The sequence below is a fragment of the Lissotriton helveticus genome, chromosome 1_1, assembly GCF_964261635.1.
Source record: "Lissotriton helveticus chromosome 1_1, aLisHel1.1, whole genome shotgun sequence".
NCBI classification, from domain to species: Eukaryota; Metazoa; Chordata; class Amphibia; order Caudata; family Salamandridae; genus Lissotriton; species Lissotriton helveticus.
The window spans coordinates 1,718,984,591-1,719,004,668 of record NC_136057.1 but is presented as its reverse complement, the minus strand read 5'-3'; the positions used below and the strand labels follow the sequence as shown (position 1 = coordinate 1,719,004,668).

At 43.8% G+C, this 20,078-nt stretch overlaps 1 protein-coding gene across 1 annotated transcript in view; it reads left to right on the top strand.

Moving 5' to 3' along the window:
- The window catches only part of LOC144765089 (aquaporin-5-like), a 125,147-nt gene that overhangs the window by 16,115 nt on the left and 88,954 nt on the right, over positions 1 to 20,078 (top strand). Inside the window, exon 2 of the mRNA XM_078650312.1 lies at positions 19,309 to 19,473. Coding sequence (XP_078506438.1) covers positions 19,309 to 19,473 — 165 coding nt within the window. The remainder of the gene's footprint in view (positions 1 to 19,308; positions 19,474 to 20,078) is intronic.

Below are 20,078 nucleotides of genomic sequence, written 5' to 3'. Positions count from 1 at the left end.
CGGGACATCATCCGCATATAAGGCAATTTTGTCCATGTGGTGACTCCCCCAGGTCCATCTCTGGATCAAATTATCGGCCTGGATGAGCCACGCTAAGGGCTCCATCGCTAGCATGAATAGAAGTGGTGAAAGGGGATAGCCCTGTCTTGTACCTCTGTGGATTGGAAAGGTATCAGAGAGGGCCCCATCGATGAGTACTCTAGTTGTAGGGTTGGAGTACAGGACCCAGACGAGACGACGGACGTGTTGACCCAGGCCCATCATTGTTAGGTAAAGCAAGTTCACAGTATAGCACATTTTTGACTCAACCTAATATGGTTTACTTTTTATAGGAACATTTACATAAAATGGTGAGAGGTGCATTACACCAATCAAATTAATGCTGTAGAATTGTAAAATATAAAATTGTTTTTCTGGGCCATTCTTATAACTCTTAGGCTTCTATTAGGTTGAACTTACAGTACACCTGGCCTTGTGACTTGTTCATGAGCACTCAGATCATTGGAAATACAGATTATCCATTCCCATTTGGTTCACATTAATGCTAACCATCTTGTGCATGACTACCAAGATTGATTGAGATCACGCTGCAGCACGGACATCGCTACCCTACAAACTTGTAGACAATGGCCTCCAGACCACAGATAAAGATGAACCCTGACTCCTGATATAGCTGGACCTCTCATTTGCCTTCAACATAGTTAATCATGTCAACCTCATAGCCATGCTGAAGCCTAAAATAGGATTCACCAGCAGAGTTCTTCACTGGTTCACCTCCAAACTTTCCAACACAGACTAGATTGTTCACATGGGCACCTCTAGGTCCAAAAAGATCTCTATCACCTGCGTAAACCCCCAGGGTTCCATACTGTCTCCTGCCATCTTCAAAAGCAATATGGAGCCACTTGGTGCTCTACTGATAGATAAAACCATCAAGATTTACCAACATGCCAAAGATACACAATTCTATATGAAAATCTCCTCTGCTTAAGACTTCCAGTGCCTCAAAAACTGCCTACACATCACCCAGTCCTGGATGCCCAGTGCTTAGCTAAAGTTCAAACAACTAATACAGAATTCCTGTTATTTTCCAAGAACAAAAATCAGTACAAACCTGGATCAATTAAATGGACTTGGATGGCTTCAATTCCAAACTTCCACTGAATGCCAAGCACCTGGATGTATCTTGGACGCCAACTTCACTCTCAGGAAACACATTGCCAAAAGATGGTACCAGCTGTCTCTTCTAAAGCAAGTGAAACTATTTTTTCTGGAAAGCAACTTCAAAACTGCTGCCCAAACACTCATCATCTTGCATCTGGGTGGTGATAACACCATGCTACATGACTTCCCAGGCTCCACACTGGCACCCCTTAATGAAATCCTACACGTTAAAACATGTCTAATTCAGGGCCTGAAGGAATATGTTTACTTCTCCACCATCCTGATGCTCATGCTGCACAAATCCCACATACATACATGCACAGGGCCGGACTGGTCATTTTGGGCACCGGGCAATCCCCCGGTAGGCTGGATGGGGGTGGGGGACGGTTTTGTGACAGAGGGCCTTTTCTGTTGTTGGGGGCGATTTGGACCGACCGTGAGTCATGGTCGGTCCAAATCGGCCCCACCAACAGAACAAGGTGCTTACATTAAGCACAATCAGGCCGCCTGTCTGTGAGCACGATTCATCCTTCTCATGCTGACAGCAGTGTCCGACACGCCAAATTCAAATCAAATTATTTCATTATTTAAGGCAGGCTGAGGCTAGGTTATAACTACATGGTCTGTGACTGCCGGCCACCCCCCGCCATAACATGCAGAACACCGTTACATATTCAAACTTCTAACACAGAATTTTCTTTGGAAGGCGGGGAGCCTCGAGCCCGAGACTCCCCGGCCGTATTTATTAAAAATATGAAACAAAATTTAAAATTTGATAAAATTAACATTTACATAATTATTAAAATGCAAACTTCAGAACATTAGATTTACATCCATTTTGACAGGTATGATGGGCTAACCTTAACAAATCTCTAATACAGCGTGTTCCTAATCGAATCTAACATCCTGATATTAAATGTGCATTTACTAATAATTTTCTGTCTTACGGCAAGGTCGCTAACCGCTGTCAGATCCTTTTACCTAGCTACGCTCTCACGTCCGAGATGCGCATGCGCGACAAGGGCCCGTTTACCCTCGTGCGCTCGGTGAACTCCATTTAACCATAACAGGGGGGCCCTTACACTCGCGCCCTTAGCGTCATAGTGCGTAGTGTATGTGTGGGGTGGCTACCAGCCTGAGGAAAGCGTTGACTCCCCTCCCCCGCACCCAAGCAAGCGGATATCCTGCCCCTGAAGTTCTGGGAGAGACCAATGGCCCCTCCCCCTGGGCGACCCCTTTCGTGAATGGGGCCGCCCCCATCTAAGGACCTTAAATTGCTGCTCACCGATTATGACCTTACCGCCGGACACACACAATAAATACGACATTTTTAATCTAAGAGGGAAGAAAGGCCTAAGGAAAAATAGTTAATGCACCAGAAAATAAACATCAACATTGCCTGTATACGCGGGAAAAAAGGCCTAATGAGGAAACCTTTATACATATGACATTGCAGCTCATTGTACCGTATACCTACCACAAAAGGCCTTACCAGAATTCAGGACCCAAGGGATGGAGGGTGGGGAAAATTAGTGTGCCCACCGAGGGGCAAGGAGCGAGCCTGGGGAGCGCAGGCACAAAGAGGCCGCTTCCCGCGCTCCCCAGGCTCTTGAACCCCACAGCTGGCACGGTCCCACCCCCTTGCCCCGGAAGCGCAAAACTGCTTCCGGGGCAAGGCGGGACGCGTGCCCAATCAGGACTGGGCAAGGGGAGGGGCCGGGCACAGCCATGTGTGCGTGGGGGCCGAGCGGCCCCCACTTTCCTTGAGATCAGGCGGCAGGCCGCCCCCCCCGGCGCGCCCTACATTTATTACACACCCCTACACGCACCACCTGATCTGTCACCTGTCACCTGACCATGATGATGTTGTTGTGTTGTAGACGCGCAGCGAGCAGATGTCACTGCCTCTGTGCGCCGCTGTTTTTTAGGGTTGGGTGATCTGCTGGCCTGGCTGCCTGGTGCTCATGCGCATCGGGAGTGGACAAAGTGCACGTTACTCAGTCTGAAGGAAGGTCGAGACAGGCATTCAGGGGCCAGAGACTAGAGGGAGACAACCAGAGTCCAGGGACAGCCAGGAAAGAGAGCGGCAGTGCGGCACCCTGTAATTTAATTTCCCCTGTCTGCCACCCGCAGGAGGATGAGTGGCGTGCGTCCTTTCCCGTGGTGAGCCGGTAGTAAGGCCGTCGGACCCCACTCCTCTCGCATGGTTGTTGTCATTCTCACCAGGTCTACTGCAGTGGGGCAAGGAACCCAGGGAAAGGTAAAAGTATCTGGTTACCTGGTCAGGCCCCAAATAGTGAATAACTTGTATCGCCTGAACTACGTGTAATCGCAGGTTGTTGTGAGCAACCTATGAGGAAGTAACCAGTGTTATTCTCGTATCAACTTCCCTGTACTGTTTTAATTGGGGAACATATGACTTTTGTTTGTACTTTCATCACAAGCACGTGAAAGGGCATTTATTGGTTCAGTTGTTCTAAATAACGTGGTTTCAGGTCAGATGTATTCTCATAGCCACAATATAAACAATATCTAAGCAATATAGAATTTGTAAAGTAGTTGTCCAATGAGAGCTGGACAAATTGATGTGTGCTAGTCGTTCCAACCATGTATTTAAATAATACCATGATTGTATTAAAGGATTTTACAAAATGCTTGTAGTCATATAAGAGAATGTACTCGCGCAATGATTAAGGTGCCAACTAAAACATTTTTTTTGGGGGGGGGGGGGTTTTAACAGTTTATTGCACAGATTACATTATACACTGCCATTTGCCTACAACCCAGGGGCCGGCGGCCAACATCCAAGAAACTTTTCACACAGCTGTATTGCCAATAACCTCGGGGGCAGGCAGCGAAATTATTTCAATAACAGTACACATTCAAAAGGTAATTGCAGTGTGCATGATCGTGACAAAATCCAAAACCAACACTCAACCTCCCAACTCCCCCCCCACCCGCCGTCCCAAGTCTCTGAACCATATATCTCCTGAAGGGTACTAAAGTCTGCCTCAGACTGGTTGTCTTGCTGTCAATCGTCCATGTCTCTGTGAGTTCTAAACATATCTTCCAGTTCCATACCCACCTAAATCTGGTGCCTTTTAGTCTGTCTACCATATGCTCTGTTATTCAATAAAAACCATGTCAATCATGCATACTCTAGTCCGCCTGGTAGTTCATCCCACCCGAACGGAGCCACTCTGTGAATGGTGCCCATATGTCTGACGGTCTAGATCTATCAGGCATCATCTCCCAGAAGATCGCCAGCTGGTCTCTACAATACTTGACTTCTCTAATCCAGTCCGCAATCCTGGGCGGTCTCTGTTTCCTCCAATGAATCGCTACCTGCCGTTTTGCCATTAGCAACAGCATCGCCACAAGTCTACGGAGTTCCCTTTCAATTTCCTGTACGTAACCCAGTAAGGCAAGCTGTAATGTCTCCGTCACTGGCCTTCCCATTATCTGGCGTATGTGTGTGAATATATCCGTCCAATAGCATGCCAGCCCCACACAGCTCAAGGCCATGTGTGTAAATGTGGCATCAGGATAGCCACTTCTCCAGCATCTAGCGTCTTCCTGTAAGCCCATCCTATGCATTTGCGCCAGTGTGCGGTACAGTCTGTGTAGATAATTAAAATGTATAAGCCTGAGACGGTAGTTAGGTGAGAGATATTCTAACTGTGTACAGTAATACGTCCATTGCTCCTCCGTTATGGTCAGAGCAGCTTCCACCTCCCATGCCACCCTGGAGCTAGTGGTAACAAGCGGAGACTCCTGCTGTGTAATACTATAGATACGTGTGATAAGCTTTCGGGGCGATGGATTCGACAGCACGTTTTCCAATGCAGTCAGGCCAGGAGGCTTGCTTGGAAACTCCTTAGATGTGGACTTACATGCCGCTCTCAACTGATAGTAGAGCAGCATATCTGAGGCAGTAGGGTCCTGCGAGCTGCACATGTCCTGTATTGTCAGGAACTTTCCAGCAGGGAATAGATCTCTCCCTTTGATTAGGTTATGTGCCTATTCCCTGAGTGTGACGGCTTTGTCTAGCAGGGGCTTAAGCAGTGGATTGCCGCCCAGGGGCATAGACGGGGCATATAATACGTCTGGATTAGCTCGCTTCGCAATAATTTTCCATGCCCATCGCACAGTCTCAACAGTGTCTATTTCTTGCTGTGGTCGTTTGTAAGATTGGAACACAGCCGTATTTAGTGGGAGTGGCGCTATTCTGTCAATTTCTACGGCAACGTGTGGCTGGAACGGCGTAGGATGTTGCCAAAAGTGTAGAAATTGCGCCTGCGCTCTGTAAGCATATAATTCAAAGTCCGGGGCTCCCAAGCCCCCCTGTGAAAAAGGCAGTGTCAATATCTTCCACGAGACTCTGGACTGTTTACCCGCCCATACCAGCTCAATAATATTTGTATGTAATCGTTTAAAAAAGTATGCATTCAGTGGCATAGGAATGTTTACAAACAAATAGAGAAATTTGGGGAGAATCACCATCTCTACAATAGAGATGTGCCCCGCTAATGATTGTAGGAGAGTTTTCCACTTCGAGACCTTGCCCTACAGGCAGTCTATTGCCCTGCCATAATTCGCTGCCCACAAGTCCTGCATCCTTCTGCCAATATATATTCCTAAGTAACGCACTGCACCACTCGCCCATTGTATCGGGAATTCCGAAGTGAAGGGTGAGGTGTCGTCAGTAAGCGGTAGCATCGTGGACTTCTCCCAGTTGATTTGGATGCCTGTTAAGCCCGCATGTCTTATAAATTCCCTCATTAGCACATCGAAGTTATCGCGTGGGTTAGTCAGATATATCGTCATGTCGTCCGCATACATGGAGACGAGTATGCCCCTCGTGTGGAGCCCTATGCTTTTATCAGTGTGATGTTGATGAAGTTTTGCTGCAAGAGACTCTGTGGCAATCGCGAACAGCAAGGGGGAGAGCGGGCACCCCTGTCTCGTGCCCCTGGTTATGCTAAAAGGAGGGGAGATCTGACCATTCGCCCGCACCTTCGCCGTCGGGGTCGTGTATAGGACCTGAATCTGTCTCAGAAAAACTGGGCTAAGGCTGAGCCTTACAAGGCCAACTAAAACACTTTGACTTAAAATATGAGTGACAAACCAGTGCAGCGGATTTCCGTATATCCATCTTCATCCTGCCTGACATTATAGTGGTCTTCATAGGAGCTACATCAAAACACAATTTCATGAACTACTGCTTAAACACAGCAGCAACTCTTTGATATCTAGTTTTCACGTCAGATCTTTTATCTGTGTTTGCCCAGGCAGGTATACAAAAAAAGTAATCACAGACAACCATGCCTTTCGTTGGTACAATATAGTCCTAGTTGGTTCACCAATAAATATATTTATATCAACAATAACTGTATAAATGTGAACCTACATACCTAGCGTTATATAACCATTATATATTAAAATTAATATTCGGGGCTCAGAGGACCAAGCTCTGTGAATGAATTCACTTAAATTGCCATAGTCAGACGCTTGTGAATGTATTCACTTAAATTGCTATATTCAGACGCTTGTGAATTAATTCACTTAAATATGCATATTAAGATGCTTGTGCCATTTTTTTCAAGCATGTTATTCTCATTCAAGTACTTTTCTCAGTTTTTCTTTTGTACATTAGTGTTGAATTTTTCCTTAAAATAAATGAAGATGGCAACCATGATAACAAAGGATCATCGCGTTGTAAAAGGACATTGTGGGCAGGGGCATAGCTTCAGCTGATGCAGCAGTGGACTGCTACAGAGGCCTTAAGGGCTTACTGATTTGGACTCTCCCATGTTACCCTTTATTCGAAAGTAATCCCTCACCCCTGGAATTACTGATGGTCACAGTAACTCTGAGCCATCAGTAATGGGCCCTGTCTATCCTTATTTTAGTACTCTGATTTTATAGTGAAGACACGGAAGCAAGTAATGATCTCCTTCTGTTGCACTGACTTGCTATACTATGAAAATGTTGCTCATATTGGGCCTCATTTATGAGGCGGTGTGTCACTTTTACGCCGCCAGTGCGTCACTTTTTGTGACGCACCAGTGGCGCAAAAAATGCGCCTTGTTGTGCCATATTTACAAAGTGACGCCTCTAGGTAGTTGCGTCACTTTGTAAATCCCTGCGCCACATTATACCTGCGCCAGGTATAATGTATGCAAGGGGGGCGTTTTGACGCAAGAAAGGGTCATGGAAGTGACGCAGTGAAATCTATAAGATTTCACCACGCCATTTCTTGGCCGCTAATGTGTCAAAATCTTACGCGTGCTTCATGGCAGGGGCAATACTGATGCAGGCACTAACAACATGGGACTTGCCCATGTGAAAGTACACATTGCTGGAGTTGCGTCACTTTTGTGACACACTCCAGCAATGCATCACTTTTGCGCCTACAGATACGTCCGAAATACTGACGTATCTGTAACTCCTTGCGACATGATGCGTCATATTATAAATATGATGCATCAATCATGTCGCAAGGAGTGCTCACTGAGAAGTGATGCATCACTGCTTTCATGCAGCGATGCGTCATTTCTCATAAATGAGGCCCATGGTATTTTTTCTGCTATTTATATTTTTTCCTCGTCTTCATTGCTTGATTTTGCTCACAAGAAAACGTCACTCATTGTCATTGCAAGGTCACTCATAATTACGCTGTAATTATGAAAATGTCACACATAGCAATCTGAAACCTTGGCAGCTATGGACGTGGCACCAAGACTCGGGTGCTAGTTCTCACATAGAATCCTATAAGATGCAAATTTGAAACCTTGTGGAAACACTCACGATGACTTTGGATTTTTTCTGAAACAGACTCCCTAAATCTGGCAATATTGGGTCTGAGGTTTGAATACCCAAAATGGTAGCATCATGATGTGGATTAGCCCTTTAAGATGTATTAGTAAAGGAGATGGACGAGTGTCTTAGGCTCATTGGGGCTATTTTGACTGCAAGGGGTGGCCAATCACTTCGGCCTTTTAAATTTGATGGGGAGTGTGGGTGCCAGAGTCCATTGTTTTTCTTAGGAGACTGCCCGGTCTGCCAAATGGCAAGTTGCTGGGTACAAAGGCTGCCTACAATTGATCCCACCCACCCATACTTCTTTCTTACACCACAAAGCTTTCTACTGCATCTCAGGGGTCGATTCCGATTCGGGAAAAACCGCTCCGAATAGCCGTTCGGAACCTTTTTCCCTTACGAATCATACCCTGCAACGTCCCCCGTATGTACGACGAAGTACGATTCATACCAGGAGCCGTACTCCATACGAGTCGTACAAGACACCGTACGACTCTAATCTCTGTACGATTCTCCCTCAGAACCCGCTGTACGCGACATCTGTACGGTTCGCGGCTGGTTTTTTCGAACCAGCAAGTACGACCCTTTTTCTACGGGAGCTGAAAACAGCCGTAAAAGCAGAGTTCGTGCCGAAACAGGTACGGAACCGCCCCCCGGGTACGGTGCGTACCCCCCATGATCGCAGGGGTATGCATCGTACCCCTGCGATTATGGGGTGTACGAGCCGTACCCCCATTGTACGATCAGTGTACGAGCCGTACCCCATGTACGATCGGTGTACGGGCCGTACCCCATGTACGATCGGTGCATGAGCCGTACCGCCATTGTACGATCGGTGTACGAGCCGTACCCCATGTACGATGGGGGTACGGCTCGTACACCAATCGTACAATGGGGGTACGGCTCGTACACCGATCGTACAATGGGGGTACGGCTCGTACACCCCATGATGGCAGGGGTACGGTGCGTACCCCTGCGATCATGGGGTGTACGGACCGTACGGTGTGTATGTGTTTGTGTGCTTTTCCGTACGACTCGCCCTTACCTGACGTGGACCGTACGAATAGTGTCCTCATACCCCGGTCCGGATTGTACTCGTCGGGTCGTACGGCATGTGTACGAGTCGTACGGTATGTGTACGAGTCGTACGGTTCACGGTTTCAGCCTTGCAATACGTACGGATCGCGACGATTCGGACGGATTCACGGAATACGGATCGTACTTCGCGACTCGGACGGACGGGTACGATTCGTACGGAGAAGGCTCCGGATACAAATCGTACAGACGTTTTTTTTCCCGAATTGGAATTGACCCCTCGGAGTCTGAGTGTGTGCACACCCCATCTTCCTTTGGACACTTGTCTTTGCGAGACTCTTTACCCATCAGGCATTCCGGATGTACAAATTAATTATTAACCCCCTGGGTGGCAGAAACCCAGTTTGAACCAATGGCATTTTTGTCAGTATGCACACCTCGGCAATCTAGAGCATTCTCCTTGGTAGAGGAACTTGTTTAAGTAAGGGGCCATGCACCTATGCAAATGAGGGAGCAATCACATTTTAATGCCCACCTGCGCCAAGAAGGGATGTGCATTTGGTATTTTAGAATGGACATTGCGTTCCATCTGTACTACCAATGTGCATTCTCAGCAGGGCACACAACCCAAGGATCCTTTGTGCATGTGGTTCATGTGTGATAGTCAGGCCTGAAACCACGTTATTTAGAGCAACTGCACCAATAAACCCCCTTTCACGTGCTTGTGATGAAAGTACAAACAAAAGTCATATGTCCTCCAATTAAAACAGTACAGGAAAGTTGATCCGAGAAAAACACTGGTTACTACCTCATAGTTTGCAAGACGACTTTACACAGGAAAACACATTTTAGACATGGTCTTTGTTATACACTGCATTTATTTTTATCTAATTTTCTGCTCACAACAACCTGCGATTATATGGAGTTCAGGCGATACAAGTTGTTCACTATTTGTGGCCACACCAGGTAACCAGATACTTTTACCTTTCCCAGCGTTCCTTGCCAGACTGCAGTAGACCTGGTGAGAATGATAACCACCTTGTGAGAGGAGTTGGGTCCTACGGCCTTACTACCGGCTCACCAGGGGAAAGGACGCACGCCACCCACCTCATGCAGGTGGCAGACAGGGAAATTAAAATACGTGGTGCTGCACTGCCGCTCTCTTTCCTGGCTGTCCCTGGACCCTGGCTGTCTCCCTCTAGTCTCTGGCCTCTGAGTGCCTGCCTCGACCTCCCCTCTAACTGAGTCACGCGCACTTTGTCCTCTCCCACATGAGCACCAGGCAGCCAGGCCAGCAGACCACCCCACACTAAAAAAACAGCGGCGGGCGGAGGCGGTGACATCTGCGCGCTGCGCGTCTACAACACAACAACATCGCCATGGTCAGGTGACAGCTCAGGTAGTGCGTGTAGGGGTTTGTAATAAATGTAGGGTGGCGCCGGGGGCGACGGCCTGCAGCCTGATCTGATAGTAGTAGCCTAGCATCAGCCTGCCTTAAATAATGAAATAATTTGATTTGAAATCGGAATGTCGGACTCTGCTGCCAGCATGAGAAGGATGAATCGTGCTCACAGACAGTCTGATTGTGCTTAATGTAAGCATTGTGTTCTGTTGTTGGGGCCGATTTAGACCGACCGTGACTCATGGTCGGTCCAAATCGGCCCCAACAACAGAATCGACCCTCTGTCACAAAACCGGCCCCCACTCCATCCAGCCTACCCGGGGATTGCCAGGTGCCCGGAATGACCAGTCCGGCCCTGGTGATCATATCCAACCAGGATTTAGAGAAAGTGTGAGCAATAAAGTAATCAAATTTACTTCACAATGTAGGTAGGCCTAAAGTGGGGAGTCGTCTTCTTTCAAGCTTTTGTTAATCTGGGATTACTGACAGAATATCAAGGAGCAAAATATCGATCTGCCAAAATATCGATGAAAAAATAGAGAATGACAGAATATCGACTTCCTATCTACAAACAGGTAAGTACAAAAATATTGAATCCTAAATATCATTCTCAATAATATAGTTTGCTAAAATATTGACTTTTTAAAATGTCTTAAAAGTAATATAAATTAAATAAATATTCAATGTAATTAAGTAAAACATACTTAAAAATAATAAAAAAACGTTAAAATGAGTAAATAATAAATAAAATGTACAAAAAGAAACATGCATTCTTATTATATATACTACCTTACCAATATTAAAAGTAATTCATATTTTTAATTATAAAATATAAAAAACATAATTTAAAATATAATTATATATATATATATATATATATATATATATATAATATTATATATAATTATATATATATATAATTATATATATATATATATATATATACACCTATAATATAAATATAAACATATATTATATGTAATGAGTTAAAACATTAAAATAAATATGTTTTACTAAATAATATTTTACACTACATTAAATATAACATTACTGGAAACATTACATAGTGTAGGGGATAAGATAACTATTTCCACTCCAACGAGTGGTACAGTAGGGAAAGTGTTGGATAGCGGGAGGGTAAAAATTACTATTCCCACTCCAGTGAGTGCAACAATAGGGAAAGTGTTGGATAGTGGGTGGGTAAAAATGACTATGCCCACTCCAGCGAGTGCAACAGTAGGGAAAGTGTTGGATAACGGGTGGATAAAAATGACTATTCCCACTCCAGGGAGTACTACAGTAGTGAAACTGTAGGATAGTGGGAGGGTAAATATTACTGTTCTCACTCCATCAAGTGCAACAGTAGGGAAAGTGTTGGATAGCAGGTGAGTAAAAATTACTATTCCCACTCCAGTGGGTGCAACAGTAGGGAAAGTGTTGGATAGCGGAAGGGTAAAAATTACTATTCCCACTCCAGTGAGTGCAACAGTAGGGAAAGTGTTAGATAGCGGAAGGGTAAAATTGACTATTCCCACTCTACCAAGTGCAACAGTAAGGAAAGTGTTGGATAGTATAGGGGAATAATTTATAACACCCACTCCTGCAATATAATTAACATTAATTAACAAATAAACATTTTTACTAAATTAATTTACCTCCCACCATTTTCCCCTATAAATGTCACCTACAATATTGTAAAGTATTAATAAATTAACCTATTTAATTAAACATAAATGAATGCACTTATTAAAATTAACAATACAATTAATAACCATCAAATCTAAATTAATTCACAAAATTAACTCTATAAATTACTTTTAATAAATATAATATAAAAAAATAATAAAAGTTACATTAAAACTAAAGTACTTCCTACCCAACTCCCCTATCAACTCCCACCACACTCCTAAAAAAAGTACACAATTAACATATTTATAAATTAATTATTAATATATTTATAAATTAATTATTAATAATTAATATATAATTAATTAATAATTGATAATAAAAACCATTAACATAATTACTGATTAATAATTAATCATGAATTGATTAATACCAATTAATAATTAATCAATTAATTAACTTCCTACCCTACTCCCCTAACAAACCCCACTCCAGTCCCAAAAAGTACACAATTAACATATTTACAAATTCATTATTAATAATTAATATCTAATTAATTACTAATTAGTAAAACAATCAACATAATTACCAATTAATTATTAATGGTTGTTAATAAATTCATAATTAATTAATAATAAATGTATCAACTTAAAATACAATATAAATTATTAAATACAAAATTATTATTTAATAAAATAATTAATTAATTTCAATTACATTATTTCCCACCCTATTTCCCCATAAACCCACAACCCCCTACAGAATTAAATTGCGCAAAAAATAATTAACATACAAATAATTATTTTTAAATATTTCAAGAAAATATAATCCCACAACCCGCTACAGATTTCTATTACGGAAAAATTAATTTAATTAAAATTCATTATTGTTAAAAAATTAAATCATAGATTACAAAATAATACATACTTTTAACACATATACTAACACTTAAAACACTATAAAAAATGCGATATTTTTAACAACTATATTATGACTGTCGATATTACTAACATCAATATAATTAAAAATGATATTTCTTACCTGCATTTTGATATTCTGCACCACTACATTCTTGTAATTCGATATTATGTCCATTCTATATTTTAGACTCAATATTTTCCCATGTCGATATTTAAAATTCGATATTCTGACTGATTACTGTTAACCTGTAACAGCGTTTGACACTATCTACAGGTGTGTTTGTCTTACGTGCAAGGTGAGCCCAATCCAATACTGACTGTGGCCACATGAATGAGGTTTACAATGAATAACAGAAAGAGGTTATTTTGTATAGGGAATGAGCTTACAGTGCCTTATTGGGTGAGCAAGGTGTGAGACAGGAAGGCATGTTTTCCAAGACTGGTTGATCTTGGAACTTGTTTACAATAGGTCAGCATAGATATTCTTGGCCAGATTCATAAAGCTTTTTTCTGAAAATATAGGTCTAATATACCTCTATTTATGCCTGACAGCATCTCACAAAAGGATTCCTGGCAGTTGTAAATTGATTTACTACTGCAGATTTCTTTACCATGCAGTAATAAATCCAGTGCAAGAAGTGGGAAGCGGTGTTACAAATTCCAACTTGGGGAGTGGATCGAACCAGCTATGGCAGAAGTATAGGGCAAAATATGTCTACATGGGTAAAAATATTTTCCCTGCATAGGAAAAAATGTTAAACGTGCATTTGAAGAGAAGGCTTCCTTCCTATAATACTTATGTGAACACTATATTATTTTCACAATATTTAGATTTAGCAAATGGTGTTGATGTACACAACAGGATTGAACTATGAGTTTTCGGGGGGAAGTTTAAATGTAGAGGTGTCACCATTAGGGTTATTATCATGGCGGTCGCTAGCAGGGAAACGTGGTGGTGGGGCTGCACAGGAGACACAGAAAATAAAAATAAAATGTACCTGCAGCCTGCCGCCCATAGCCTCGCTGTCTCTTCAGCTCCCGACGATGCACACACAGGCTGCTAGACTCATCTGTGTGAATCCAGAATGTGCCCAACATGAGAGAAGCACCAGGATTGGGCAGAGCAGACTGGTTTCACGCTTCAGCAGGGACTGTGCACCTGAGCCTTGCTGATATCTCCAAGAAACAGCCTGGAGATATCCATGTGTGCATGTCAGTTTGCTGTCCTAAGACCAAACCAGCATTCACTCTTGTAGTGCCCTGTGCCACCACTCCTCCTGCTACTGTCCCTCAGAGGATGGCCCTATTATTATATTTTACATGTGTCTGCTGGTTCCAGCAGTGGGGCGATGCTACTCTGCCATAATGGAGGCACTGCCCTGGTTATTAAATCCCTTTCCAGACCCCCCCTCCTTCAGCAACATTTATTTACAGATTGTAATCGCGAGCAAGCCTGCCATCTTCAATAGCAATGGGGCAGCTTTTGAGCCAGACCACTAGAGTGACATATGCTGTGTTTTCTTTCCCTCTGAAGTACAATTTCTAATACTTAGAAACAGGTGCTGCTTATAGCACCTGGCCAAAATGGAAGAAGCATCCAGAGGGCTTCTCGTTCAATTTTGTTAGATGTCTCCCACCAACTTCTCACAAGACTAGGAAACAGCACAAATGCATTTCTCCAAGTTTATTTCTTCTTGCACACATGGTTGAGAGCAATAAGAGGTACAGAAACCACCATGCTATGGACAGAAAGTGTCATTTTTTATAATTTGTGAGCAAGTGGCAATGACCTCTCTACCTTTTTTCCTGTGGATCTGGGCTAATCCAGTAGTAGGGTTCAATAAGGATGTATTTGTGACAGAAAAGGAGGCTGTTGACGAGGGGGCTGGTTAGGTTTGTGAGCCTGAAAATGCAGGGGTAAAAGCCTGGGCTATGGTGGGCAAGCCTGATCTATTCAGGAGGGGATCAGGTGGGAGATTACACCTCACTTACAGAAAGAGTGAGGGTGCAGGTGTGGCATTGGTAGTTTGATGCCTCAAGAAAGTGATATTTAGGGACAAATTAATCAAAGTTTTGTGTCGCCCTTGTGCCATGCAAGGGGAAACAGGGTGATGCAAAATTTAGAAAGAGATTTACCAAGCCACGGAAGGCCACCTTGCATGGCCCTGCGGGGCTTGGTAAATCTGAAGTAACGCAAGACAACACAAGTTGCTGCTTTGTGTTACTCTGCCCTTTGGGGAGCGTTCCAAGGATAGGATGTGGGTGGTCCCACACATTCACCCATGGATTCTGGCACAGTCCCAGATTTACCATGATTGTAAGACCTGGGAATGCATCAAAATGGTATGCCTTCCCATGGGCACCGTATTGAGGAGAAATATGTTTATTTCTCCTCATTATTCCTCTTTATACGTGTGCTGCATCCTATAGAAAACAAAAAAAAGGAAAATGCCTCAGAGAATTGTTATTGTGCAATAAGGTGTCCCTTCCTGCTCAGGAACTATCCCACCTGCATAGTACACCAGCACAAGGCGAGTACACAAATGCACCACATAATGTTAAACATGGCCGGACTTCTCCCTATGATGCAATGAAGCACAGCTAGACCAAAATGTGATATTTTGCTAAATCTGTCCCTTAGACTTCATTCAATCACCTGGTGTAAGAAAGCTATCCACAATATTACAGTTTGGCAACAGTTACCGTCTTTGTTGGACAGATGAAGCACAAACCAAGTATTATGCTGGTGTGTGTCTGTGATAGAGCTTCTTCTGAGGTTTTTACATCACTTCCTGCTTTTCATTCCACTATGTTCTGAAACAAGGAAGCCTGGCTTAAAGCCCTTCTTAATCTTTAAATGGATAAGGCCCCCGAAAGTGGAGGGATATATCCTGCAAGAAGTAAAAGGGGTGGCCTACAAGGGGGACATATGCTGGGGGAGGATAGCTCCTTTTCTGTTTGGAAAACACAAGTTGATGGGGAAGTGGTGGGATTTCAATGAAATGTGGGATGGAATCTTGTGCCTTTAGGGGATATTGATAGCTGAGCTTCACTGTTATTATTTGTTTTGTTGATTTCAAAAGTAATCAATAAACATTTACCTTTACTAACAATAATTCGAGAACAACTTTGGGTGGCTGTTGTAGTCATGTTATAACTAAGGGGCCGATTCCGATCTGGGTCGGAAAGCACTCTGACCGAGCCGGAACCGGGATGGTTTCTGACTCTTGCAGTCCGACGGAGCGAGTACGATGCAGCCGTATGCTGTCTGACTCGGTTCGGTCGGACTCCTATAGAAGTCAATGGGAGCCGGTCGTACGATGGGTATATGGGCTCCCATTGACTGAATGGGTACGTCGCGGACAAGTGCGCCCCCTACAGTGGGTACGTGTCGGTGCCATCCACACTGTACACGCCTGTGTTGAGGAGACCCATGGGTCTCCCCTGTGTCTGAGTCGTAAGGCTGCACGTAACAGGGGATCCGACGAGGACCCCCGAAGTCCACTCCCAGAGCTATTGTGAGCCGGATGCTCGGACTCGAGCAGGCTGTCCGAATCGAGCATCGTACTAGCTCAGTCGTGAAACGTCTCCATTGCATGCCACGGTTTGCTTATGACTGAATCGTACAGAGGGGTTTAGACCCGGAAACGATTCAGACGGAGATTTCGCGCTTGTTCGCATCGTACTTCGACATCCGGACCCGTGTACGACTCGGATGGAAAGTCAGCCTCCGAATCCGATCCGCTAATGACGAACCCGATTCGGTGCCCTTCCAACTGAGATCGGAATCTGCCCTAAAGTCTGGGCTGTGAACTTCGCTCCGCTCACGGAGTTTGCAGAGTTTTCTGCACTCCACGTTACGCGGAGCTCGCGGTGAGTTTTTTTCTCGCTCGTGTGTGTCAACGTCAAGTAGGTGAGCGCAAGTGAGGAAAATCCAGATTCCGGTGAGATTTTTCCTCGTTGCGATCATCAACATCAAGTTGGCAGACGCGAGCGTGGAAAATAAACCTCCCGGCGAGATTCCTCAACACAGGTGGACATATTTCTCATTGCAAGTGGTCAGAATTGCTCGCGACCACTCGCGCTGAGAAACTGTCCGTTCTCGTTGATAAAGCTGCCGCTCGAGTAAAAATGTACTCGAGCGGCAGAAAGGAAGCAGCGTCCGCTTGCGATGGTCATGGTGCTGTTCATGATGATTACACAGTGCGGACAAACACCTAGCACTGAAAATCACAGCGAACGGCATTGATATAACGCACTCCGCTACTTGCGGAGCTCCGCATAGTGCAGCAGAGGTTTTTTTTGCACTTCGCGGAGTTCCTCATAGCGGGACTCTGCCAACTCCTTCCAGGCATAGTTATAACACAACTATTGTTTCAAAATATCTCTTGGAATCCACAAGTTATCCCCTTGTAACAAGCTAGTCAGTACATTTAAATTTGAAGATGAAATCATGCTGGATGTGATCAATTGTTAGAAAAAGTATGTTGCTTGCCAATACCATTTTTAGAAAGGACCAGAGCACCGATGAATACTTTATAATGTTAAAAAGGTTAAAACTGAAAAAGGGGGAATGCTATATTAATATTTGTTCATTTGAGAGACAATTGAGACAAATTCTGAGAATATTCCATGCACAAACACTTCAATGTGGAATAGGGAAATATTACCACTTTCTTTATTAAGGGTGTTAGCAGCGATTGATGGCCTATACTTATTCATTATTTTCTGGAATTATCTCAAACCATCAGAGTCTGTCTTACAATCAGACACTGATTATGAATAGGTCAGACAATGGTAGTGTTCTTCATACACTTGGTAAATACTACTTCTCTAGGATGAGGTAAGTGCCACATGTGGTTATTACATCCTGTTCCGAGGATTTCACTTAGAAATAAGGTGTATACAGAATTGATATTTAACACACCAAATACTGCAAGTTTTGTCGTCTTTCTCCCCATTTACATTTCAGGTTTAAACTGCCAAAATCTGCCAGGGAAAAATAGCAGAGTGTGATAATTACCACACAACTTGAACTCTAATGCCTGAGCAAATTTCTACACTGGACTACAACAAAAATACTTGGAAAATAGGCACAATAGCTACTTTAAAAGTTTTGAATTGTACAATGAAACTAAAAATATAAATGTTTACACTAAAAAAAATTGAAGGCCATGGAACTTGATACCAGGATTGTGCTACAAATTTCATACAGGATGAAATGTCAGTCATTTGTGATTACTTCTTTTTTATGATATATTTGAGGAAAGGGCCTGGCAAATCTCTTCAACCGAGGTTAATAATCACCCTATGGCCGTTGGTCAGGTTTTATAGGTTCTCCAGAAGAGGAGGCAGTTAGTGGTGGTTCAGAGATACAAAAGGAAAAGTATTGTAGCTTGTCAGAGTAGTAGGACAATGATTGGCTGCCTAGGCACATTCCTAATCAGACCACAGAAAAGGAGGCAGGAAGAAACTACGATGGGGCCTGAATTGGAAATTGCTTTGTGACAAACACTTATGCCGAATTATGAAAACAATGTAGAATAGCTTAGGTGTGACAAATCTTTACAGACTTAGGGGCCGATTACGATGGCGGGGGACAAAGTCTGCCTGCCATCGCAGCTGCTTAAGGGACCGCCCGCAATAGTTGCGGCGGTCCCACCATATTAATTATGATGCGCCCGCCAGGGTGACGGGCGCATCCTATATATTCTACATTGCTGCGGACGGTGCTGCAAGCAGCACCCACTGCAATGTAAAATAATCATGTTGTGCTTTTACATTCACAACGTGACAGGCACCGCGCAGTGCCTGCCACATTGTACATGTAAAAGCAGGGGGGTACCATAGGAACCCCCCATGTGCACCACCACCCTCCCAACACCATGGGGGTCCTCAACGGGCACTCTACAGCAGGAACCGCCAGCCTTTCCATGGTGGCAATGCAGCCATGGAAAAGCTGATCACGGCCTGCATCGTAATATGGATGACGGGGTCTTCCAGACACCGCCACCATATTAAACCCCTTTTTCCTCCGGTCGACGAGTCTTTCCGTCCGCCGCGGACCCCCCAGCCATCATAATGTGGTGGGGGTCTTTGCAGTAATGATGGCAGGCGGATCACCCCCGCCGGGCCAGCGGTGACCAGCGCCTGCCCGGCGGGGGCGATCCACCCGCCATCGTAATCAGCCCCTAGGACAGAAGAGTATAGAAAATAATGGGAGAGGCGAAATGTCGTATAGGGAAGTGAGTAGGAACAGGTATAGATATGGAATTGAAATGCAATGCAAGTTCATACCCATCTGTTTATTTTTACTTAGTTTAACTTTATGTTTTGCAGTTGAGCACCAACACAACACCAGGACAAGGTGTTGGCATTGAGATCTTGCTCACCTTCCAACTTGTTCTCTGCATTTTCGCCTCAACGGACAGCCGCAGACGAGACTGTGTTGGGTCTCCGTCACTCTCTATTGGCCTTTCAGTAACTCTGGGACACCTGGTTGGGGTATGTATTTATTTGTTGCAAAGTGTACTATTGTAGCTCTTTTCCATCTTTGTCTATTTCTGTGGCTCATTGAGCAGGATTACAAGCAACAATCTTGATTTCATTCCCTGTAGACCATAAATTACATATGCTCAAGCTTTTGAGTCCGACTTTCGGCCCTGCCTCTTTCCAGGTGTGCTTGATGGATATAGATAATTTGCATCAGTATTCATTTGAAAATGTCATGACTACTACTTTTTACTGCAGTAAAAGCAGACCAGTTGGGTTCCAGGTAGTAACTTTTTTGTTGTCAACTTATTTATCAACTATGACCAGTTTCTTAAAAAGATACAGAGAAGATTTATGAGCCTGTGTTGAATATCGCAAATACATCGAAGCTACATACATTTATCATTTGAGAACATACATACGTATATATATGATATGTGATCAAGGCCTGTTCAGGCTGAAACACGTCATGGCGGAGCAATTTTTAAAAAACTCATAAGCACCAGTTAATAGGAGTCCGTACTGGTTCTTCCGCAGCAGGAATACCAAAGAGCGAAGTTTCAAGGAATAGGTATACAAATATATATATATATATATATATATATATATATATATAT